The 27,196-nt window shown below is 35.9% G+C and overlaps 1 protein-coding gene across 1 annotated transcript in view; it reads right to left on the bottom strand.

The window, feature by feature from the left end:
• RhoGAP102A (Rho GTPase activating protein at 102A) overlaps positions 1-27,196 on the bottom strand; it is a 382,252-nt gene that overhangs the window by 314,283 nt on the left and 40,773 nt on the right. The window contains exon 2 of the mRNA XM_090406360.1: positions 1,284-1,423. Within this exon, the coding sequence (XP_090262486.1) occupies positions 1,284-1,423 (140 nt within the window). The remainder of the gene's footprint in view (positions 1-1,283; positions 1,424-27,196) is intronic.

The raw sequence follows: 27,196 nt of genomic DNA, 5'->3' as shown, positions 1-27,196 counted from the left end.
CACCTCTGCACCATTTTTATACACTATCAAAGACATATTTTCGGATGTTCCTATGAGAATGGACTTCGAATTTAAGAGTCCAAAAGTGAAACTCATAATTTATTACTATAATAAATATTTTCAAAATTTCTCCCAAACAGTCTCAAAAAAGTTTGATGATGGCACTGAAAGCAATATAAACCGGAATAGTTTATTTAGTTTAAAAAGAAACGGGCCTATAAGTATTTATTAAAGCAAGATCATATCAGTTATATGGAGGATACGGTTCAGTTCATTGTTTCATTTTGTTTGCAAGTTTCTCTAATGGCATGCATATTTAGATGTATGCCATTAGAGAAACTTGTCATATGCAGTTTATCCCTTATCTTAAATAAGGGATAAACTGCATATGGTTCTATGATTGTAATCAAATGGGCGAGATATGAAAGAAAACATCTAGTTTCAGTTATATACTGACTTAAAGTCTACCATAAACTAGTCTCTATTCGCAATCTCAATATACTTCATTTATTTGCTATTTTCTGCACCCATCACTACGGTTCTTCAGCGAGTGCCGCCCCCCCCCCGTCTCAAGGACAACGGAAAAGTTGTGTGGAAACCCTTCTAGGCTGCGAGTAAGAGCTTTCCAAATTGCAGGCGAGTTTGCCGGTCTCAAACGAAGACTGTAAGATTTTTCATCTATAAAAGAGTTAAACAAGCAAGAAGAACACACGCAATAACCATATACACTGGCCTCATAATGCTACAGGACATCATCAATTAGTTAATTCTAACCGCTACTATCATGTAGTCCCTCCCCCCCCCCCTTCAATGACTGACCTGTAAATTATATCAATTTTTCTGTTATGGACGGTACAGCCATGAATATATCAGAATAAATACACAGTATTTACAAAATTGAACAAAATAAAGAAAGAAAGAAAAGAAAATAAAGAAAAAAAATGAAAGAAAATAAAGAAAAAAAAATGAAAGAAAATAAAGAAAAAAAATGAAAGAACAAAAATCTTCAAATGCTTCATCCAGAGACGGAATAATGTACATATTAAACATAGAAAACCACGTTGTGAGAACTGCCTCAATCATCACTACATTTTAGTTATCTTCACGTTTCCCTGCTTAAAGCAAATGAAATTAAAGGGATATTTTTATCTTATGTGCCACCATTTAGTCCAGTAACATTATACCTTTTTTTTCTTTTTTTTTTTTTTTCAATATAGCTTTCCTTCATATACAAGGGGAAGACAGAGATTAACTAATAACTATAATATATCAACAAAACTAACCTCCGGTGTCCAGTCGCAGGAAGAACTAACTGTCACTCGAGACTGAGACTTTGCACGTGTCTTCCAAAGACGTTTCGGCATTCCTGCCAGACGACTAGATGAGCTGGACGATGGAAGTCTCGCTCGCGATGTTCCGGAAGCTGAGGAAATAGAAGAAGAAAATTCGTGTAAAAAAGAATCATCTTCTAATACTGACTGTTGAGCAAAGGCGTGAAAGACTACTATTCGTAAATGCGAAGAAGACTGCTTCTGTGGATGGTGATAAACTGGTGCTTCATTATATATAAAAAAAAGCAAACTGCACAACTTTAGAGAACTAATGGTGTTTTGCGATCTGTCAGTGCTGAAGGTGAATAACAATATTTAGTGCTGTTTATTTTCAACTGTGTTGGAGTTGGGGGGGGGGGGGGACAGTATATTTGTGTTGCGCTGGAAATATATCACTTTCCATGGTGGAAAAACGTTTTATCGATTTATCAAAATTAAAATATTATCACAATCACTCTTAACTATCTGCACACCAATCTCTTAGTAACGTGCAGAGGATACGTTCTTTAGCATTATTATAATATGCTCTCCAGAAAGTTGACAGCGCCGCAAGTACAACAATATTGTTTCCATGTATTGAACAAACGTAGTGCTGCCATCGGAATTTTTTTTTCTTTCTTTTTCTGTGGCACGTGCTCCTTTTAAATCCACTAAAAACATCTGCAGTTATGTGTTCTCTGTCGTGTTTCCTCCTTATGAAGAAGAAAGTCATCAGCCGAACGGCAAAGATAGAAGAATCACTCAAGAACAGCGCTTTCCTTTACATCGTTCATCCTTGCACTGGAAGAGAGAGAGAGAGCTTCATGTTTACAGTCGCAACTGCAAAATGCGAGCCACGTGTCAAAGTGACTTCCGGGAAGCGGAACGCTGAGGTGACACAGTCATGATGTCGTGAGCGGGAAGACATTCTGACAAAATTACTCTAGCAAATGCTTGGCTAAACTACAGAATTTAAGATTGTGTAAGAATTCTGAAGATTAAAGAGTGAAAGAGAGAGAGAGAGAGACACATTCTAAATATAAGTATCAAAACCTCAGCAAATCAGAAGTCGAAATTTTGCACACGATAAACTTGTGCTTCAAAATAATTTCTAGGTTTTGAAGACGACCTACTCATAACCTTCTAATGATGACATATATACCAAGGATATATATCTTTATATATTAAGATGAATAAATCAAATAAGAATAGGAAACATAGAGTTACACTAATATTTGAGCTAAATGACTGCAAAATGTTACAATTCTGTAACTATTTCTTAATAATAATTAATCATAGGGTTAATCGAATTCTCATTCAATGACAAATAAATTTGAGTTTTAATATCGTATTCATACTTGTCGAACAACTGAATGTCTTGATTAAACACGTCAACTGCTTTCTAAAAAAAAAAAAAAAGTTAAAAATTATATGTACACACACACACACTGCTTGGAAAGAAGTTAACGGACGTGCAATGTAACGAGTCACGTGTTTGTAGCCGGTATAAATCGAAGGAATATGATGCTCCATGCTGCAGTCCTATCTGTTCGGCAAATTTTTGACAAATTGGGCCAATCCCGGGTGAGCAATCACTGATACCATACTGAGATGGAAGCGCAGGGAGTCAAATGTAAGTGCTACTCACAGTGGACAACCTACCGCACTCACCAAACGTGACCGTAGAGCGCTACGCAAGATAATATGTAAAAACCGCTATGCCATTCGTCTGCCAACACGTTGAATGATGCGGAGTTCTTGGCATCATCAATCGGAACACGAATCTGCACAAAAACATTCAAAATCGAGGCTCACAAATTGGGTGTTCCATGGTAGGGACCGCAATATGTAAGTCCCACATTACCCGAACCAGTAGTACACCCAGAAGGGGGACCAAGGGGCCCTGCTACCCCCCAAAGAAAAAGGGGAAAAAATTGGAAAATTTTCCAAAAATCTTTTCCTAATTAAAATTCATTTTTTTATTTATGTTGTGTCGTGCCTTCTATTTCTATACTACTTATGAATTAGCAGTCACGTAAGGTGGGAATACTCTATAGCTCTCGGGAATCACGGTCGCTGTGAAGACTCGAACCTTCAGTGGCGTAAAGAGCGTGTACGTGTACAGTGGGACGTGGAAGCTTGGAAAGCTGTGTTATGGAGCGACGAATCACCCTGCATCCATACAGAGTAGATGGATGGGTGTGACGGACGCCATATGAACGCCCCTAGCCAGAGTTAGTAGAAAAGAAAAAAAAGAAAAAAAACTATGAAATTCTGTGATGGCATGGTCCTCTTTTTCCTGGTTTGGCCTCGGACCTGACCACATGCCTCACTGGCTGAATCAATCGACAGTTTCTTCACCTGCTGTTCTAGCAGAATCAATCGATAGTTTCGTCTAATGCTGAGTCTCCAAAGTTTAGTTCTTGTTTTCAAACTTTGTTTTAATAATATTTGCATATTTAAACATACAGTTAACCTCTGAAAGTTACCCAATATTTTTCGTTTTAATATGATATTCATTTTATCCTGCTCAAGACTAAATGGTGATAACTTACTATTTCACAGCCATTCTATCTTGAAAACCAAAGTGAAAACATCTCCATTAGTAATGACATAATCAATAAGACTTATTTCTTGCGTCTTTTCTACATGTGAATTTGTGCACATCTTTAAGTTGCAACATGATATTGAATAAGGACAAGTCCATGTCCTTAACGAACATCCCGCAGGTACTTACCATTATTATTAGCTTTCTGTTTTCTTCAAATATTTCCAAACACACTTCAATGTCTGGAATTCTTCAATAGGAACCACCTTTACTTTTCTCTCGTTATGTCAACTCTCTTTTCTTCCTTAGTAGAATCTTCTGTAGTACCTTTGGCACAAATAAATCTCATCATTAAATTTCCCCATTTTGATGTTTGCACTCTATTTTCAAGAAAATAAACGCAATTCGGTTCCTGAAAAACTAGTTTTCAGTATGTATATTATTTCTGGGAAAACTCCCATGTTACTCCTCTTAATAAACTATTATAATTACGGCTATTTTGCCTGCTTCAGTTTCCCCTTCCCCCCTATATAAATAATCAACCCTTTCACCTTTCTCCCACCCTATATAATATAGTAATATAATATATATGTTTATATATATATTACGGAAAAAACCCGGGTTTTTCTAATTTAATTCTTCCAAATTGCCTACTCCCCCCCTCCACACACTCAATAGTTTTCGGACATCGCATAAAGAAGAAAAGCCGCAACACCCAGAAAAAGGTATGTGTAAATTTCTCTTCCTTATGCTACATATACGTTTTGGTAAACTTACATCTACAATGCCCTAAGAATCCGTGAGTAAATAGCCAATGATATTTAAACAGGGGCACTCTTAAACTGAAGCAGGCAAAATAGCCGTAATTATAACTAGTTTTCAGTGATGAAACAACGCGCTATGAAACCTTTCTGTATTTATAAATACAGAAAAGCTTCACAATAAAGCGGCATCTAATATGGCCAAATTTAAATGAACATTTTTCCACTCGAATCAGAGGAAAATCTTCTATTGGAAAGACCTGAATCTATTTTTGAAACAATACGAGAGAAACTTTAATTATGGCTTTTCAGTTAAAGGGAGTTATTCAGTATCATGCGAATGTGGTAGGATGTTTGATCCTAGATTTTGTGGTTTTAAAAGCACCCCATAAATATGCAATCCGGCAAATGAACAGACACAATTTATATACATAATCTCCTTGATTTAATACAACAGAGGAAGGACAAGCCGGGTGAAATAACATACTTGGAATCTGACTTACTGGTAGTCCTGAATTCAAATATTGATTTGAATCTGAAGATTACAAGAAGAGTGTGGACCTGCAGAGGTGATTAGGAAGAGAAATAACGTGTGTAAAATTGCCAAATGAAGTGAAAGAAAACATTCATTTTTTTTTAATGAAATCTTCTATTACCGACGAGAAAAAAAAAAGGGTTGGAGTCGTAACTTTCATCACACCTTTGTGTTGAAAGTATGCCATCCATAATATTTATTAGATTGTGTTTTGGGAACTCTAGAACAGTGTTTCTTGAACTTTTTGAGACTGGAACCTTACACACACACACACACACACACACACACACATAGTAGGGAACAAATTATCCGAACACTCACATTTTAAAGAAAATAAAAGAAAATAAGTACAAAAAGTAAACTCCAACTTTACCTAATAATTTATATGTGCTCCTCTATTCCTAATAAGTTCATTAATTTTTCAATGAACGTATTATTAAGTGAATTAATTTCAATTAATTAATTCACTTAAGGATGGACTCAACCAACATAGATTTTTCTGATTTCTGCATCTCGAAATTATACTTTTATAATGGACTGTATTAAGTTATCCTTTGTATCACAATTTAATCGTCCAAGTCTCTTTTTCACTATGGCCCGCAATTTTTCTATTGGGTTAATATCAGGAGAGTTACCTGGCCAATGAAGCGATTGGATGTTGTGATTTTTGAGGCTCTTTCACATTTTTTTAAAGTGTGGCAAGGAGCGAGATCCTGTTGGAAGATGAGTTCTTTGTCTTTCTGGATCTGTGGGACCACTCGTTTCTCCAATATTTTTATGTATTGGTCACTTATCATCATACAGTCATCAGATATAAGTGATTCTGGACTATCACGTGCAAAACAACCCCAGAGCATCTTTTTAGCCGGGTGTTTAGGAGCTTGTTGAATGTGGAGAAATCTTCTCCCACCCACATTCAACAATTCAACAACAGCCGCTAATTTGTGAACATAGGATACTCTCTCTCTCTCCCTGTACAAAGAAATGGCTCTCATTTGAGAATATGACCTTCTTCCACTTCTCAGAAGTCCAATCTTTTCCCCTCTGAAGCACCTTTTTCTGCATAGCTTTCGTCAACTTTTTTGGTCTATGGGCAGTCCTCCATGCTCCAAATATCTTCGACGGACTGTATGTCAGAAACATTAATCTCTATTTAAGTCAACAGCAGACAATGTTGAATTGATTTTAGTTTTCCTAGCTAGTAAACGATCTTGAGTAATTTTACTTTTTTTTGACCTTATCTGTACCTGTCTTCCTAAACTTCTTTTAACTTGCATTAACAGTACCCAAACCAACAACACACTCGTTGACTTTGAGTCATACATGTGTGCTGAGATAGTGGTACATACATGTGTACATATTTTTAAATGTTTCCTTGGAGATGTATCAATTTTATAGATACCCAAAATTAAAACACTACAAATGTCAACTTGTTTATTAAAAACGCACAACGCTATTAATAAACATCGTAGAGATAGTTAAAACACGCAGCACTCTACCAAAACAGTGAACAAAAACCCAAAACAAAAATAGTAAAGTGAAACTAAAATTATTGTGAACTGAAACAAAAAGTAAAAACCTGAAGAAAATTTGGCCTGTTTGGATTAATCTGTTCGCTACTGCACACACACACACACACACACACACACACACACACACACACACACACACACACACACACACACACACACACACACACACACACACACACACACACACACACAAAATTTACGGGGGGGGGGATGAAAAGTTCTGATAAACAACTAGAACAAAAATGATATTAAAGCAACTGATATAACCACAAGAAAGAACATATCTTAAAACCATTTAACCATTTTAACCAATTTAACCATTGTAATAATTTTTTTTTTTAGGATATATAAGAAGACATGTCAGACACCTGTCACATATCACAACGTTTCAGCACGCCTTCATATACACACACACATACGCGCGCACACACCCATATATATATATATATATATATATATATATAAGGTGATTAGCCTTATACCTCACATATATTAGACACGCATATATATATATATGCGTGTCTAATATTTAAATTATTAAAATTAAATTATTCAGTTCATTCTACAGATGTTCAATAGGATGGAGATCAGGGCTCTGTGGAGGCCAGTCAGGTGTGGCTACGTTAATACCCACAAATGTCCACGTAGTTATAGCAGCAGCCTTATGTCACGGTGTAGAAAAGCATAGCATTGTCCAGATACCTCGGTTCAGATACCTCTTGCAGTTTCATGTTCGGAGCACCACAAACACAGGTCTGAGGCAAAATCATCATACCCCCATCTCGAATTTCATAGTTGCGGCTACGCACTCTAGTAAGAGATGTTCACCGGGAGTTCGCCACACTCACACCCATTCAGCGCTCTGTAGAGGATGTAGGGTAATTCGTCGCTCCATAACACAGCTTCCACGCTTCCACGCTTCCACATCTTACTGTACACGCTCTTTGTACCACTGAAGATGATGCTGCATGTTGGTTTCGGTAATGTATGGCTTGCATATTGTGGTCCTACCATGGAAACTCATGTTGCGAGACTCGATTCTGAATGTTTTTGTGCAGATTCGTGTTCCAGTCGATGCCCGGAAGTCCGCAATTAACGTGTCGGTCGACGAATGGCGGGTTTTATATATTATCCTTCGTAACACCCTACGGTCACATTCTATGAGTGTGGTAGGTAGACCAGCAGCATAATATCCTATCACAACTCCTCTTTCAAACTCCGTCAGTTCCCCTCTCGCAGGCATTTCATCCAAATACAGTTGCGTGCGTGCGTGCGTGCGTGTGTGTGTGTGTGTGTCCTCTTTATAGACATGATTGAAATCTAGGCCTCTTCTCTCCTAGGTAATGGATGTTGAAACTACTTGCTACTTAATTAGAAGCATCTGGATGCGTTTCGTTAATTGTAAAGTCCATTTCTCACAGCAAATTAAAAAAAAAAACGCTGAATAATTAGCAGAGATTTAGAAATAATTTCCAGGATTCAGGGAAATATGTTTTGGAATCCTGGAAATTATTTACAAATCTTTACTAATTATTCAGTATTTTATTTTTAATTTGCTGGAGAATACTATCCTCCAGCAAATTAAAGGAGAATACTATTCTGAAATAACGCCATCACGATCGTCATAGGCTTACGCTTGCCGTAGTAGACTGGCATAATTTGAGTGACCAAATGAAGTTTGACGAAATGTAGGGTGAGCAAGCTAGTCTGCTCTGAAGCTAACAAGAAATGAGTGTGCTAGCAATCAGTAAAACATTACTTTCAAGGCTGCAATGAGGAGGCCAATATATGCGAGAAAGAACATACGAGAATATAAGAATATAAGAGCATAAGTTACCTTCATAATTCTGCCACTAGTATGTTGTTTCTCGTGATTATATAAGTTGCTTTAATATCATTTTTGTTCTAGGTGTTTATCAGAACTTTCCAGACTCCCCTCGTATGCATATCAACCTGTACATAAAACAGCACAGTGCTTCGCATTAGAGTAGAACCATGCGTCAGTTAATAAGAAAGTGATTTCACCTGTAACAAATGTAAAAGAAACTCTCTTAGTTACCAAACCTGGTACAGAGATTTAACCAGTGGTAAAGAAGCAGGACACCAATAGCCAACACAACGAGAGTAGTACATATGTGGTATCCAGTAAACTGATCATTCCTAAAAACATATATGGAATGCCAAACACTACATATGCTTCTAAACTTTATACAGTTTATACAAGAGTGAAAACATTTGTATAAAAGTAAAGTTACTGATGTCTTAACTTTCCAATATGTTTTCTAGCCTAGCCAGGTCAACGATGATAAAGAGCAGAGATAACGTTATTTGAGTTAAGGTAAATCCGCATGGTAATCTAAAAGTTAACTACATGAAAATAAAGGGATGGTATGGAATGGGCTCCACTTTCAGTATGGACTTTTCATTTCTTTCATTCATCTTGGAGCGTTTCTTGGAAGAGTAAACAGTTCATAATCTGAAAACATGCACAATCACAGTACAAGGTAACCATTACCTTAACTATAAAAAAGTGATTGCGATTGATTATGATAGCTATAAGAAAGTGATTAATCTTATTGTGGCAGGAGCAGGTTCTGCATCATGTTCTTCAAGAAATCTTGAAGAACTTGATGCAGGACGGGGGCTCCCCACTTTGGCTAGAAAAAAAACGCGATAAAAAAACCTTTTCACCAGGGTTACTGTCAGCTACTTTCACTCTGATTGGCTGGCCCTTCGGTAGATCCAGATGCCAGCTCATTTTTGATTTTAAAGGAAATCAAGCTGAAAGGTAAAGGACAGTTCTGAAGGCAGCAAACCAATATATTGATCTGTTTACCCTGCTGTGGCCACTTGCACAGAGTGATTTTGGATCCACTCTCTTTTGTTTTTAGTTATTACCCAAAGCAGGTTTGGGCAATAATGTTGTATCAATGTAAATAGTGGCGTCTTAACACAGATATACTACTTTTAATTCTAGTGTTTGCCACCTGGTGGCAAACAGTAGAATTATTTCTTTTTGTTGTTTGGTCTGGCTCTTCCCGAGAGCATGCCAAGTACTTCAGAGATACTCTAGAGCTACGGGTCACTGGACATCTACGTTCAGAGGACCTTTGTCTTAAACCAAGAAAGTGTTTTCAAAAGCGCTGAAACATACATTTAAAAACTGTAGATATGCAAATTCTGTACTACATCAAGAATCAAAATCTGTACCACATGACGTACCAGAGAATAATTCTTATAGTGCGTCATTGAAATTATTCATTGGCCAACAATTAAGTCCGATGACTCGGAACAAAATTATTACAGGAAGGCTGTTCGAAAACATTTGTTACTTATTGCACAACTCTAAATGATTTTGATTCCCTCCAGATTTATGCTTACGCATAGATCCATACTTCACCGTGCACGTATTCGAAACCAAATCCTTATTCCCGAAATGTCTTACGTCTGTATATTGCGTGGGTTCTTCCGGCCTGTTTTGAATGACGAAAAACCAGAATTTCCGGGAGAAACCTCCCCACCACCATATGAGACTGGCTAACTCACCTGTGATTTAAACCCTGATACAGGTTCCTCACATCATAGACCGGATTCAAACTCGGGTCTTTCCGACTCAAGTGCTCGTCTAAACCAGTGGCGCACCCAGAGGGGGGGGGGGGAAGGGGACCCTTACCCCAAAGAATAAGGGAAAAAACACTAGAAAAATTTCCAAAAATCTTTTCCTAATTAAAATTCTTTTTTTTTTATTTATGTTGAATCGTGTCTTCTATTTCTATGCTACTTATGAATTAACGATCATTGCAGCTGCTCAGTCATAGGTCGTATGCGATGCGTAGTGTGTATTCTTAAATCGTCTACTCAACTCGGCCCCGCCCCCAAGATTAAACTCTGAGTGCGCTACTGGTCTAAACCAAATAAGCTATGGAAGTTCATTAGGATTTGCAAAATACCCTTTATATAGGTTTCAATCATATATTCTTTCTTCTATGTTTGCAATCGGCTCACTCGCTCTTACTATGGCTCTCATTAGGTGTAATGGAAATCACTTTTTTTTTTCTTTCTCATAAATTGATAAACATGCTACAGTTCTCGGATTATGTTCATTTTTCCTCTATGATATTTTATTGATAGAACTGTTAGGCTTTCATTAACACCCTCTTAAAGATTTACTTTACTCACTATCATACAGTTTCTCGGGCCTTTAACGCAATTATATTATCATTGTTTATCTGAAGTCATGCTATATTTCTTGAAATTTCTTCGGTGACAACAAATTATTATCCATTCACTTGTCTAACTAGGAATTCACCATTTTCTCCTTCCTCAAAACTTAAATAAAAATGTTTAAACCAGATGTCAATAAATTCGTTATGTCTTCATGCCTAACCGAGGATACATTATAACGAATCCGCAATTTGGTTTTCGAAATGGACTATATTCTATAAACACTTTATACATAATTTATATTCTGCGAATATATGTACTTACGAAGATTTATAAACTTGCATCATGAATAACTCCCTTCCATTTTAACTTTTTAACTCATTGCAGACTTGCCTACTACAGCCTCCAAGAAGTTCTGTTAAGCTGATGACATTGTTCTAGTCACCAGACACACCAACTTTACTACAATGGAAGGCATACAAAAAAATGACTTTGCAATCCTAGATTGCAAAGTCATTTGTTTGGCGTAATACTTCAACAGGGAAGCATGAAACTTCTGTTTCATGCTTCCACTTGAACAATGTTAGGCTAACAAAGAACTGATGGTCTATTTCAATCGCAAACTGCTATGCTACAACAGATTCCCGAAATATCTGGGCGTCACTTTAGGTCTAACTCTATCCTTTAAACCACATCTCATTAATATAGCATCTAAGTTAAAAAGACGAAACAACATACTACACAAACTCTGCAGAACAACTTGGGTGTCCCAGCAGCAACGCTTCGCTGCACTGCTCGTGGTCTCGTTTACTCTGCAGCTGAATACTGCTCACCTGTATGGCTGAACAGCGCCCATGTGTACTTGGTCGATGTTCAGCTCAACACCACTATGCGCCTCATCTCCGTAACCGTGAAATCAACCCCAACCTACTGGCTCCCAGTGATAAGTTACATCTCACCTCCACATCTCCGAAGATCCAATATTCTTCTACATGAATATAGAAAAATCATGGAAACCAAGATCTCCCAATCCACGAAGACATCCTGCTCCTAGAAATAAATTGGCTAAAGTCAAGGCATCGTCCATTCCTAACAGCAAAAAATCTTGCGGAGACAAATTTTAACATGAAGGAGAAGTGGAAAGAGTCCTGGCGTAATACTTCAACAGGAGACTTCCATGAATTAGTGGACCCAACCCAGATGCCTTCGGGTTTAGACCTACCACTGAAAACTTGGTCTACCCTTAACAGAATTCGCACTAATCATGGCAGATGTGCAGACTACCTTTACAAATGAGGCATGATTGCCTCACCCAGATGCAACTGTGGATCAGCTCACCAGACAATTAGTAATATCACAGTAGAATGTGCTCAACGTTCATACCATGGAAACATGTCGGACTTCATCCAAGCTACGTCAAGTGCAGCTGATTGGATAAGCAACCTAGACATACCGTTCTAGTCTAATCCTGATATCATGTTAATCTTGTCTATTTTATACTAAATGTTTATATACGAGTATACTAAAGATTATTATAATGTAACTTTTCATCTGTGAGCCATACGCTAAATAAATAAAAATAAGTAGGAAAAAGGCGATTATTCTTATGTCTATTGGAATACTTCGTTTGTAAACTGTGCGTGTTCTTCTACCCGGTCTGCCTTTGCAGGGATGAAAAATCACTGCTATCTCCAAAACCAAATAACTCACATTTAGTTTAGGAGTTCTTATAAAGCTTCAATTCCTTTAAAAGCTTCGAGTCCTAGATAGGATTCAAGATTCGCGTCTTAGTCTTTCCAACCAAAGGACATCATCGATACTATATTAATTCCATCGTATTCTAACAGATTAACAGAGCGCGAACACACATACGCATAGAAATATTATCAAAGCATAATGCATTTAACTGAATAAGTATTTTTAATTTGTTTCTCTTTTCGTTTTTCTTCACACATTACTGTCTCACAATAATATATAATTACCTTCAGTAATTAAAGATGGATACTGATATCCATTTAATTTAGTACTTAAGACATCCGTTTCTAACGTAAATGTAATTAATAGAAGAATAAAACACGATTTCAAAATGCGCTTAATTTCTGTGAAACGTTCGTGATTTTAGAAAAGAATAAAACAGTTCTTGATTTTATATGTTGCAGTTTTTAGATTTACATATAAATAGTTTCTCAGCTTACGAAATCCGAATAGGTAATACTTTAATCGACTTTCTCTTTTTACGGTCATTTCTGAAAGCGTCAAGATTACTCAATAAGCATCACGCAAATATTATCAAGGAAAGTTTAGGAATGGCACTGAGCCATCGTTAAGCACTCCGTATTTTGGTAACATGCCAAGATTCACATTTCACTAATTTCTTTGACTGAAGCAGATTCCAGTTTCATGTTCCACTCGTAATCAGCGTCCTTAAGAGATAGGACAGAGCACTTCTAGTGGAAAAACTACGAAGAAATTAGGGAAGATAAGAAATGAAAACAGCCAACATTAAACGTGGCTTCAAAATTCGAAGACGTTTTGGAATTTAATTTATTCAGACACCATGGATATATCGAATTCATAACTTACTGTTAGTGTTATAAAATATTTTATAAATGACTTATAACATATAAAACAGATACACCTCACGTGCATCATTGACCCCTATTATTAGAGCGCATCCGCTTGCATATTTAGGTTCGTTATCAGAAGAGATGATGTAACAGAGCGTTATACCTTGTTTAATCCGTCTGAATGCAAAAGTGTTGTGGATTTTCCCTTTAACTCGTTTGATGATTTCGATAGGGTTCCAAAGATTATTACTAAAATATAAACAATGATTAAATTTCGGTTCAAATTACAGTTTGATGTATTACCTTGAATGAACTATTATATATAAATGGTTCCATATAATAATTGTTGGCTGAACTAAGACCATGAGGCAAATATACTGAATTTGTTAAATGCATGCGCTTTCAAGATGGTTTGTCCATTTTATGTATTGTAGATGGGAAATGATCCAGTTTCCCTATGAAAAGTAGGCTGACTTGCTATTGCTGAAAAATTCCTTTTAAAATGTTCTTCGTGTTTCAGAAGAGAAATTCGAATTCTGGGTTTTAAAACTAAAGAGCAAGTGTATTGTTCCTTTGCTTTCACTGCATAGGCCGAGCCTCCGTAGCTCAGTCGGTATAGACCAGGGGTGGGGAACCCCTCGCCCGCGAGTCTATTTCATTTCGCCCCTTTGCTGATGTACTCGTATGTACATGTAAATAAAATTTTATAATAATTTAAATTTATTATAATTAAATTTATTTAAATTTAAATATTATAAATACTGAGCTAATAATGATAATAAAAAAATAAATTTAAATACTGAGCCTGTGTAGCTCAGTGGATGTGGCGTTTGCACACCATCGCGCTAGGCCGCACGAAGGAAGTCTTGGTTTCGAGTCTAGTCGGCGACTAGAGGAAATTTTTCTAAGCCTTTTTTCGACCGGTTCCCGAGTTAGTCGATCTCTGGCACGGGCAAGCAGGTTTTTCCTCCCGGAAACTCGGGTTTTTCGTCCTGTAAACTCAAGAAAATCGACCGTAGAACCCACATTATTTCAGACATTAAATATATTGTGTTAGGGTTAGAGACCACGAGATGGCGGCACATTTGAGCCGTCTCTCTTCACTGCGTACCGCTTAATTAGTGATAGCCTTGGGCCATCTGTGTCTGATTGGGTACCAGTGGAGATTGAATTGCCCACTCAGTCTCCAAAAAGTTAGATAGGGCTAAATGGCCTCGCCTACTCCCGTATATACGGGAATAAAAAGGCGTTAGCTGATTTTTTTTTTTTTTTTTTTAAATTTAAATAATTAAATATACAAAACCAAAAATAGCTATATTACATATAATATGATCGTCATACGTCTGATAAGATATATATTGCACACTATATACACTATATATAAGAGTTAAAATTTACCAGTCGCCCGCGGAAGTTTTTAAATTAGCAATTTTCGCCCTTGATACTAAAAAGGTTCCCCACCCCTGGTATAGACGAAACCCTTTGGTCGGAAAGAGCTAGGTTCGACTTCCCGTACATGACGTGAGGAGCCTTTATCTGATCTCTTTATTTGGTTAAAGATGAGTTAGCCAGTCTCATACGGAGGTAGAGGGTTTTCCGTCCCTCAGAACAGGCAAACCGGCCCCCATGAACACACACGGATCTACAGTCATAAAATACATACTTAATTCCTCGTTAGGAGGGCTCAACCCTTCTAAGGGGCGGAGGGGATAGGGGAAACGCCATACGAATAAGATAAGACCGCATAGGCGCATCCTGTAGTCAAACGCGAGAAGAACGTCAATGACACAACGCACACACTCCTCTATTGCTCTTAATTAAAATCTAATGAATAAACAATTCCTGTTGTGCTATTTTATATGACTGTGTACTGGCTTTGAAAATTTCTGTAATAACTAATATGTGAGTGGATGGTGACGTTTTTTCAGATATTAATACGAGTAAACGAATGATTGTTTAATTTTATTTTATAATTAAGTTGATCAGATATCCCCCTTTTACTTAGACAATAATTTTAACAATCTATCTTGTTGTCCCTCCAACTTTGTAAAATGCCCCGCTTTCCAAATTTAGTCCTACTCGCATGCTTAATCTAGTAGCCACCGTTGCAAAAGTAGTTTTTTTTTTTATATTATTATTGTTGTTAATTAACTAGCGCAGGTATTACATGTCATACATATTAAAAACTCAGACTTTATTTTCAAGTCGGATATCATGGCAAATTGTGTCCCTTTTTACAAATGTCCCTACTGAAGAGGTTCTTGCTCTTGTAAAGGACAAGGTTTCAAAAAAGATCTTTGCACTACTATCGCACTGTGTCAAATCAGGATATTTTCAATTCGAAAACTCTATTTATAAAACAGAACTCCTGTTTAGCAATGGGAAGTCCATTATCTTCAGTCCTTGTAAACATCTATCTTGAAAACTTCGAAGAAAAAGCAATTTCTTCCTCTCCGTTAAAACCGAAGATATGGCTCCGCTGCATAGATGACGTATTTTTGATTTGGCCACATGGCCTAGATTACCTCAAAATATTTCAAAATCAGCTGAACTATATTCATTCAAATATTAAATTCACATATGAGCTAGAAGTGGACGGCTCCCTTTCTTTCTTGGATATTCTACTAACCAAGTCAGCTGAACAGATCAAATTCTCAATTTTTAGGAAGCCAACGCATAACGATAGGTACATTCACGCTGACTTACATCATTATCCACCACAGAAGTTCAGTATTTGAAAATACTTTCAAAAACAATGGATACTCTAGTAGTACTATAAATAGAATACTGTTTAAACGTGACTATCAACAACAAAATGAAGATACAGCTAATCCCAAAGGCTGCTGCATTTCCTTGCCGTATATTATTCTATCCCCAGTTTGGCAAAAATTTTAAAGAAATATAATATCAAGACCTTTTTCACTAGTTTACCAAAACTCCGCTCAATCTCAAGCAGTCCAAAGGATAGACATAATAATCTCCAATATCCTGGTATCTACAAAGTCCTCTGCGAATGCGGCAAACGTATTACGGTGAAACGGAAAAATCCATCGAACTCCGTCTAGAAGGGCATAAAAGAGACATTTCCTACAACAGAACTCGAGCCAGCGCCTTGTCAAGCCATGTATTATTTGCGGCAAACTCTAATGAAGAAGGCATACAACATCAAATACGCTGGGATTTAACTAACAACGTTCATAGATCTTATGACGAATTAGAGAGACGGATTCCAGAATCTAAGGATTCTGGAATTGATCCCATCCACATAAATAGCAACCTGAGCTATAGTTTGCCAAACTCTCACAGCTCTGCCATTCAATACTGGAGATCACGAGATCTTACACGCACGCATAGCCATGTTGCTACAACCAGAGTTCTTTCTCCCATTTAAAAGTTAACCTCTGTTGTTTCATACGTTCTGCTGTGTAGAAATCCAGTATTCGTATGCTCATATTTTTTTGACCGTTTTAGCTTACACCTGATGAAGTCGGTCCACAGACGAAACTAGTCCTGTATATTAATAAAGTTTTTTACTTTATTAATATATATATTAATAAAGTAAAATTTGCATAAAAGCTGTTACTTAGTGTTTGATTTTAAGCGTGGTTTTAGAATAGACTGCATGGGATGTAGAAAACGGTTAGTTGTAACAGTAGATAGCGTAGTGTTTGTGTATAACATTTATATTAGCATGGTTATTTAGCTCAGTTCAAGTTACAATACCTTTCCTACTCTTTTGATTGTATGTTGCAGCAAAGATGTCCAACTTCGCGTCTTAAACAAGTAGGGTCATCTCACTTCAAATTGCAAATTTCTGTTAATCATGAAGGAGAAGCTGCGCTGGATTTACGCAGAAAGTATAACCAATCTACAGCTAAAAAAAAAACCTTTTGCATCAAAAATCATGGCACGCGCGCGCGCGTGTGGACTGCAATTGTTATATCTCGGCTATCATTTCAGTTCAGGAAGCTTCAAGTATAATCTATGTGCTCGGGTCAATGAACCCGTTTCGTAGGTGGATATTTTACACGATTTCGGATAGAACGTCACGAGATCCTAAGTGATGTTTTGGGAATGTTCGTATTTTACTTTTCTCTGTGATTTTATAATTTTAATGTGGCATAACATTAAAATAATAAATGAAGATTTATTTTTATTTAAGTAATAGAAAGAAATCTTAAAAATTTTATCCGTCATTTATGATATATATGTGTTTTTATGATATATATATATATATAAATCTCTTACGTATAATATAAATCTCTTACATATATATAAATCTCTTACATTAGATACTAAGATAAAAAATTATTAAATTGAGTGACGACGGTGTATCGAATGATAGGCCACAGGCTAAACTTCCCTCGCGCTACTGTTGTTATAGTTATTAGAAATAGAGGTCAAGTGAAAAGTGCTACAGTAGTTAAGACTACAGTTATCCGTAAATGAGACAATCTCATTGACGAAACGTTTAATGGTGTAGATCAGTGGTCGCCATGTTATATCGACCCTCAGGGGTCGATATAACATTATTAGGGGTCGATAGAAAAATATGACATCATTGTATGGGTAATATTTAATTCGGTTAATTAACTTGGATTACCTCCATCCTGAACGACAACGCAATTAAGAGTGAATCTTGGGAACAGTAAAATGAATAGGACCTTTAAGATGGAGCAAGGTCTTGAAAATAGTTACGGAGGCCAATCAAATAGGCCAAAATGACGTATTTATCAATAAACGGATGTCGGTGGTTCCTACCCAGCCGGCGCGGCAGGAGCGAGATTGCAATACGTGCGCGGTTGCTTATTTACTTATTCTTACACGTATTCGATCCCAGTCTCTTTTAATATCGTTAACGAGTCATCGTTACTTTTAGTAACGATACAATCAAACCAGCAAAAATGAAAGATCATCTTCAAAGACTCCATCCCGATAAGAAAGATAAAGATCTTGACTTTTTTAAAGAACTGAAAGAGAAATACATACATCGACCAACTATAAAATCTTTTATGAAAGCACCTGCCGAAGCTGACAATAAACAAGGATTAACAGCCTCCTAAATTATTTCTTTTAATATAGCAAAAATAAGGAAAACCATATGCAACTGCAGAGGACATTGTTATACCCGAAATCAAAGAAGTAATTGAAACCATAATGAAAAAAGATTCTGGCCCTATTTTAAAATGCTTACTTGAGTGCGAATACCGTGACAAGACGTATTGGTGAAATGGCTGAAGATGTAGAAAAAACTGTAGTATCAGAACTCAAAAATAGTGAGTTCTCCATCCAACTTGATGAATCTACACTCGATAGTTCTTCTATTAGTATGGCTTATGTAAGATATTATAGTAAAACCAAACATCAAATTATTGACGAATTTTTATTTGCAAAATATCTTGAAAGAGATGGAACGGGATTGACAATTTTTTAGCGATTCCAGGAATATTTAAATAAGTATGATATTCCATTTACTAATATAACAGCAGTAGCCAGAGATGGCGCACATGCAATGGTGGGTCGTCATCGAGGTTTCGCTACCTTTCTGAAAGAAAAAGTTCGAAGTGTACGTACTATTCACTGTGTGTTGCACCGAAACCATTTGGGGGCAAAAACTCTCAGTGACGAACTGCATGATACTCTAAGAGCGTGTATTAAATCTATTAACCATATTAGAGCTTATCATCTTAAATCGCGATTGTTTACCAAACTGTGAAAAAAACGATGAAGTATCAAACCAATTAATTACTCTTGCATACTGAAGTAAGATGGTTGTCTAGAGGTGCAAGTCTACAAAGATTTGTTGAGTTGTTCGACTCAACCCTAGTTTCTTACAGATGTTAATTTGTTTTTGAGTGATGAACTGAAGAGAAATAAGAATCGTATTTTTTACTTGGAGGACTTATTTTCAAAATTTAATGACGTACAGACCCGTATACAAGGTAAAGATGTCACGATTATTCAAGCTCGGACGATTCTTTTAAGCTTCCAAGCTAAATTAGCTTTATTCAAATCATCATTGTTACGAAAAGATTTTCAGTATTTTTCGAATCTAGCAATTGGAAGTAAAAGATGAAGACTTAGAAATATGCACAAAATATCTTCAAAATTTGAGCGATGATTTTAAATTGCGCTTTGCAGTTTTTGAAAACATGCACATTCCAGATTGGGTTATCACGCCATTTTCTGCAGATATTGAAAATATCGAATGTAACTTACAAGATGAACTTATTGAATTGTCAGTTGATCTTGAAGCTGAGACGCTTTTTAAAAATAGGACCTTAAGTTAGTTTTGGACGAATATAAATGTTGTAGAAAAATATCAAAAACTTTCTGAAGTGGTACTCCCCTTTTTGCTTGCATTTCCAAGCTCGTACATGGCTGACGCTAGTTTCAGCCATGTTAATTCCATTTTAACAAAACAAAGAAATAAGCTAGATATAGAATTCCGTGGCTATTTAAGGCTGAAACTTACTAATTTTGAACCCAACATTGCTAATCTTGTCAAGAGTCACGAAGCACGCCCTTCACATTGACAACGTTAGTAAATTGTATACTAAATTAATAAAAGTCTTATTTTCATATATATAAGGAAGATTGTATTATTGTTATTTTGTTATCTAAATTAAATTTTATATTTTATATATTATTTATCCCTCCTATCAAATATGTAATGTTAAGAAGAACGTCAAAAACAAAAACGTATCCCTAAACGTATCCAATTTGCATTAATGCTATATTAATACTCATTAATACTATATTTTACATGCAATAAACACCGTAACTATAAAATAAACAATCTAAAAACTCACATAAGCGTCTTTTTTGCTTGTCCTATTATAATTACGTAATAGTAAAATAGAGGGGGGGTCGATAAAAAGTCAAGAAACTCTTGAAGGAGTAGACGGTCAAAGAAGTTTGGCGAACCCTGGTGTAGATTGATAGCCAAACTGGTTGGGGTGTTCCCTTAAGCCAAAGCTATTCAAAAGAATTTTTACGTTTGCGAAGATTATTCAAAATTTTTCGTTTGTGTAACTGAAGATTATAACGTTTTCGTTTGTATAAACTGAAGATTATTTTAAATTTTTCGTTTGCGTAACTCAAGTAAATTATAATGTTTTATTTACGTTATTTACATACATATATACTACTTCCACTATTAATTTTCATGCATGTGTTTGCTTACGCTAATTTACTATCAGCATGTGATTATGTAAGTATACAGCTCAAAACAAATGTTTTAGGAAGTAAGATGGCAGCCTCCATATAAAGAGATTATGTAACAGACTGCACTTCTTACAATTTAGAACTCTTAAATCTTCGTCTACATAAGTCTTTTAAAAATAAAAATTATAATGACATTTCATGACAATAATATGTTTGGAACTAAGTTTAATAAATTAATAAAATGCTAAAATGTAATAAAAACTGTGTCACTTAATAAACAACTCTTTTAAAGCTCTAAGTACGAATAAAGACTGAGCCTTGAAAGACGCACTTGCTATGTTACTACCAAGGAGCAGCTTTGGCATAAAATATATTAAAATATAAACAACCTTTAGACTAATAAGCTAAATGAAAGATATAATGAGATTTAAAATCGTGTGAAGATAAGGCAAAGTGGCGCTTGTAAAAGATTTAACTGACAGTGGAAAAGGAGTCATCAATGTCAAGTTGAAACGTGCGGAACAGAATACTGAAATAGTATTCTATATTCAGAGATATGGGCTTTATACTAAGTAGTTATTTAGGAGAGGGATAACAAAATGTAATCATAACAGTAGTACTATCAATGAAAGAGAAGCCTATCTCTTTGAATACTAAAAGCTAATTTATATCACGTTATTCGAATTGCTGAACATCATTTCATAATTTTATTATATAAATACTGCCAGACACGGAAAATTTTTCAGCTAGATATTTTCGATAGGAAGGCATTTGTCAGAACAAGACGTATTCAACTTCATGCATCGCTATGTCCGTGTCCGGCATCGTAGCTTCTGCAGAATCACATATTCGTGGCTCCAACTTATCAACAACCTTTTGTGGCGGAGAGACTTGAACTACATCTTTCACTTAATACAACGCAATAATTCGGTAACAAAATCAAGAATCTGAAAGATCAGGGTATCTATTTCATTCACCCACCCACCTACTGGTTAGATTTTCATCGAAATAATACCATATATTGAAATATCAGTATAGGGATGCATTGTCTGTTCGGTGGCATTAACCAGTGTTCTAGATGTGAAAGAACAGCAAACCTGTAAATGATTCTAATAGAGAACGTCCTACAATGCTCTGTATTTGTGGTGATAAACGCAATTTAAAACCTCTTCAAGGCACGGAAAAGTTGAGCTTATTAAACATTTAACTGTGATTCAATCAATATGTCACGGTTAAATGTTATTCGAAATGCTGAACCAGACATGGGGGAAAAATGAAGTCTACAAATGATAAAAGGTGCCAATTATCATCTCATGAAATGTTAACATAATTAAAAAAAAAAGAAAGATGTTACGTATTTAGGATGAAAACATTTGAGGAAATCAAACCGGAATCTGTCAAACAGAAATGCAAATATCGCCATGTCTTTACGACTACTGACGAAGAAAAGAACTTGAAATGAGTCACTCAGAGAACATCATGCTTAACAAAAGTTATGATTCAGGGCCAGTATGCAAGATATTAAGATAAGGTCCAAGATATGAGATTAATCAACAAGAAGATCTCTATTATTATAATTCTGTCTTCTTCATATATTAAGAAGATTACAAGCAGAATGTTCACATCTTGAAAATCAACATCAAAGTCACTTTCATTCCACTACACTAGATAGTATCCATACTCAGTGTCCGACACGTCATCTACTAAAAATTTCCGAGCACACAAAATGCCTTGTAGATGCTGCTGATGCATCAAAAAATCAAGCTTCAGATTAGATATTAATAATCAAAGAGGTCAGGATGGTAATCTGAATTTCGAAAGCAAATTCAGAGCAGAAAGCAAAGCAAGCTTGTGATGAAAGAAATGCTGTAGGGTATAGTTCGAATAGCTGAGGCTTCAGTTTAGGTTTTATGAGAAATATTAGCACAGGTTTCGACACCTGTAAATAGTGGCGCGTTCATATTTTTGAATTTTTTATTTATTTTATTTTTTCTGTTTTTTTTTATCTTTTCATTGCACTCTTTAATTGGATTTGTTTATTAATCCACAAATGTTACTATATTTATTTATGACATATTTCATGATTGGTGATATCAAAAAGTTAATTACGTGCGGACTCATGAACTTCCCATACAGTAAGTACCCAGTCTTCTGTCCTTCCATATCTCGGCAGTCCTCCATGCATATTGCTATACTCCAAACTCTCCAGCACGATCCAGAACAAGTGGCAGCAGAATTGCTCTCTAGGTTGTTGGAAAGTCTCCTGATGCACTGTCATCAGGTAAGATCCTGTGCACTATTCTGTGGAACCACTTTACTGCTATATCCTACAAAATGGAGGAAGATACTGGCTCCTTTATTACTTATAGTGCGTCAGGGATGTCCTTGAAAGGTGTGTTACCTGCACTGCATGCATAAGTGAAAGAGAGAGAGAGAGGGAGAGAGAGAAGAAGAAGAAGACCAAAATTGTCAACGACGACTTCAGTCCTCTTCCTCTAATAAATAAGAGGATGGAAGTCCTTTACCATCTATGAATATAGATGGCACTTCCTCCGACTGGGTTAGGCATGCTTTTAAAGGTGGCTATTCTTGGCTAATATGCTAAAAATTCGTTCCTAGAAACAAGAGTTTGGCTTAGCTGGGAGAGTGGGGGGGGAGGGGAGAAGCTATATGTTGCCCATAATCATCCTATTAGTGGCCCAGTTATGTTCTCATCATTTTAGAGAAGACCAATGGATTGATAATTTTGATGGCAAACAAGTCTCCCTTTTTCGGAATATGCTGAATATAAGCTTGCTTAGATGCTGTTGGATAAATGTCAGCTGAATACCAAGTACGAGAATGTTTGAAAGTAACATAAAAGCAAATTGCTAGTGAAATGCATCAGATCGCGGAATTTTCTATTTCTTTATATGACTAAATGATGCCATCACATGAGCGTTATATGATCACACCATTAGCTAGAAGGTGGCAGGACGACTATAAGCATGATGAGAATTTTGCATGTTCAGGGCATGATTCCTTGGTGCCAAATTGGACAAATTAATAATCATCTAAATAGAAAAATGCTGTATACCAAAGTCAACATCCTTTATATAACATTATTTCAAATACTACTAATTGCTGAATAATTTTCATCGCCTATAGTTACCGCTTTGTCCTATTGGATGTATGATAAAAATTTTCGTCTTCGAATTATGATTTGCACGCTTGAATTTATCTAGTTCTTGCATTCTTTTTCCTGTTTAAGCAGCATAAGTAGATCATAAAACATGTATGAATGTTGTCATCATGAACACTCCGAAATTTAAGGATTTTTTTCCCTTAATCATTCTATATTACTGAAAATGCAGTAATACTGAATAACCAGTGGCGTAGCTCTGGGAGGGCGGAGGGGGCGGTTCGCCCCGAGCAGCACTTTTTTGGGGACAACACTTTTCACGTGAGACACAATTTTATTTTTCAACGATTCTTTTATTTATGTTAACTTAGTAATTTTTATTACTTAATTAATAATTAGTTTTTAACAACTATACTTACAACTAAAATAAACATAGTGTTTTAATTTATTTCCCTATACGTCGTTTTGACTTTTTGTAATATTTGCGGTGTGTACTGAGAGGGGCGGCAAAAGCTCTAACTATGCCACTGTGAATACCTCAGGTGTTTTCCCTCTCTAATACAAAAGCCAATTTATATGACAATTATAAAGGGCCGATTACCAGGCTACTCATGGGGAAGACCTAAAAAGTGTCCATTATAAAATATAATATATTTATATATACATACTGGAAGTAGGTGTATATATACTGGAAGCAGAGTACCCCAACTGACATTTTTCGATTTGTTGTTGCTGTTTTATAGCCAAGGTTTGAACACATCAACAAACTTGAACTTCAGCACGCCGTTCAAGTTGAATGGTACCCAGGTTGCTCCTAGGAATTTTGCCGCCCCTTCCTCATTTTTCGTATAGTTTATGCCAATTTTGCCGCCCAAAAAAACTTGTCGCCCCGTGCAAATGCACGTCTTGCACCGTCAGTAGGGCCGACCCTGATGGTACCCAATATTCACGAATGACGAAAACTAAGTCACACACTCCTGAGATTCGGGATTTGAACCTAGTGTCTAGCTTCCCGTTGGAAAACGAAAAGTTTGCCAGGAAAGTTTTCAAGGTGGAATAAAAACATTACTGTAAAGCTATCTGGGATTTGCAAGATGTTAGGTGATAATTTTTAAGTGCCAGAAAGAAAGTACATGTATTTAATTCGAGATAGAGAGGCGATAGGTATGTTATAAGGATATGAGATTTGCAAGAATAAAAGTGATAAGAGACAACTTCATGATTATAAATTACTACGATACTAAAAAGATTGCACTAGTTAAATTTATTCTTTGAATATAAGTTTTGTACACTTCCCTCCCCCTTCTATTTGTAAATGCTACTAATAACAGCAGAAAGTCTAACTGCTCACTTCTTCATTTATAGTAACGTTACTTTGCATTTCAGAATTCCGGAAATTGTACAGTTTATCTGATTTAAGAATTCAGAATTAAAAACGTTTGAAAAGTAAGCATCTATTGCAATTACAAAACTGCTGAAATTACAGTTGTGTTTACTTCGTGTTCGACCAGCCAACCAAAATACCTTTGTTTCAAGGATTTCTGATTTTAAAACTCGCATTTATATAATTTAAAAAGTTTTTTTTTTTTCCCTGTTACACTAAAATTCAAAACAGCGAATCTAGTAGTGGCGGATATGTATCCACTCTTGTTTACAGGTTAGCGAAACGCATCCCCTCCTTTTCTGCCCCTAAGTTCCAACGGCACGCTCAACGTTCCAGCTTTAGCAACAGCCAAAGTTGCAACTTATTTATAGAGAGAAACGCTAAAGGATGGCAAAGGAAAGGTCGCCACAAAAGTCCTTCTCCTTAGTTTTACGTACAGTACCTACGTTTTTCTCCGCCCCCCTCCCCTCCAACACTGCGTACAGTTAGTTATAGAAAACTGCAGTTTCTCCGCTTCCGCAAATTTCAAAAAGATGATCCGGAAGGGAAAAAAAAAGGAAAAAAAAAAACGTAACAGCTATTCATACAATTTATAGATTGAAGAACACACTATTTTGCAACTACTAATGATTTTTTTTTTTGACGATATATATACACACATATATGCAAAATACCCATGTAAGTCATGTCATATGACTTACACGGGTATTTTGCTCTCATATTCAATATTCTGCCACATGTTGAAAATATTGAAAAATATCTAGATTGCTCATTTTTCTTCAAATATCAAAATATGTTACTCCTAATATTCGAGAGTATAAAAAATGTCTCGGATCCCTCTTCATTTCGTTAATCCATGGCTCAAAATGGAGCATATTCATATTACAAATCACTCCGTCCTGATAAGATCTGTAAGAAATATATTAACAAAGGGTTAGAATCGTCATTTATTTATGTTAAGCGAGCGCTTGTTACCATAAATAACAAACTATGAAAGAAAAAAGTGATAGATTTACTGATCATCATCTGCATTTGATTTATTTGTTTGTTTCTTCAGTGATACAATAGATTTCATTACAAATTTTAAAAATATATTTTTAAGTAAGAAAGAATATGCGAATCGGATAAACAGAGGACAAATTAACTTTTCTAATGGAGCTAATTGTTGTGCCCGAGTGAGAAAGTGGGAAGTAAATACACACTGAGATGCCCATGTGAACTAACGATCAAAAATCAAAAACAAAACTAATTAAATTGATCAGGTCCTATCATTATTATATCAGGTACGAGGATCGAATTTTTGGCTAAGTCTCCGGTGGCCAGTCAATCTCAGCTCCATGACCAAAAATTCTGCTTTACACCTCGCGTTCTTTATAGTCTACGCTCCTATTAGATAGTATGAGTGGGGAAAAGGATTGAATGTTATGATTCCAAAAAAAAAAAAAAAAGGTTGAACGTGACAGAAGTTGTCACAAATGCCAGCCTCCGTAAGTTTTGTTCACAGATGCATTTCGCTCCCTGCAACCCATATAATTAAAAAAAATGGATTTTATGGAATTCCAGAGTTCCACGGAACACTTTCGAGGCTTCCGCAAAATTAATTTAAATGAAAAAAGTTCTGAATTCTGTCGTTTTTTGTTATACTTTTTTAAAACATTTTCACACTTAATTTACAGTTAATTATTAAAAAAAGTTTAAAAAATTAAATTATCCAAAAAGATTTTTAAATATCCTTATAATCCTGCTACTGCTCACTCTGCTAGATCGAGCCCGGAAGACGTCCGAGTATAGCAGCATGCAGGAGGAACCGTCGACATCACGACTTGAGTCTGGTGAGAAGTGAATGCACAAGTCACTCACCTCTGCTGCATACCTCTGCTCTATAAGTTTCCTGCAACTAGTTCAACATGAAAAATAATCAAATACTAGTGTCACTACGGATATAAACTGCAACAAAAATTACATAAAATATAAAAATGATAACTTCTGTCACAAAAATTGCAAAGAAAAAAAACAAAAGAAATTGCAAAAAAATTGAAAATTGCAAAAGTTTAAGAAATAAAAAATATATATAAAAAAAAGCCAAAATAATACTGAAATGTCATCC

This window comes from Typopeltis vanoorti, chromosome 16 (assembly GCF_054136105.1).
Source record: "Typopeltis vanoorti isolate ZY-2024b chromosome 16, IOZ_Tvanoo_1.0, whole genome shotgun sequence".
NCBI lineage: Eukaryota > Metazoa > Arthropoda > Arachnida > Uropygi > Thelyphonidae > Typopeltis > Typopeltis vanoorti.
Note: the sequence above shows the minus strand (reverse complement) of the source record. Positions and strands in the feature narration are given on the sequence as shown.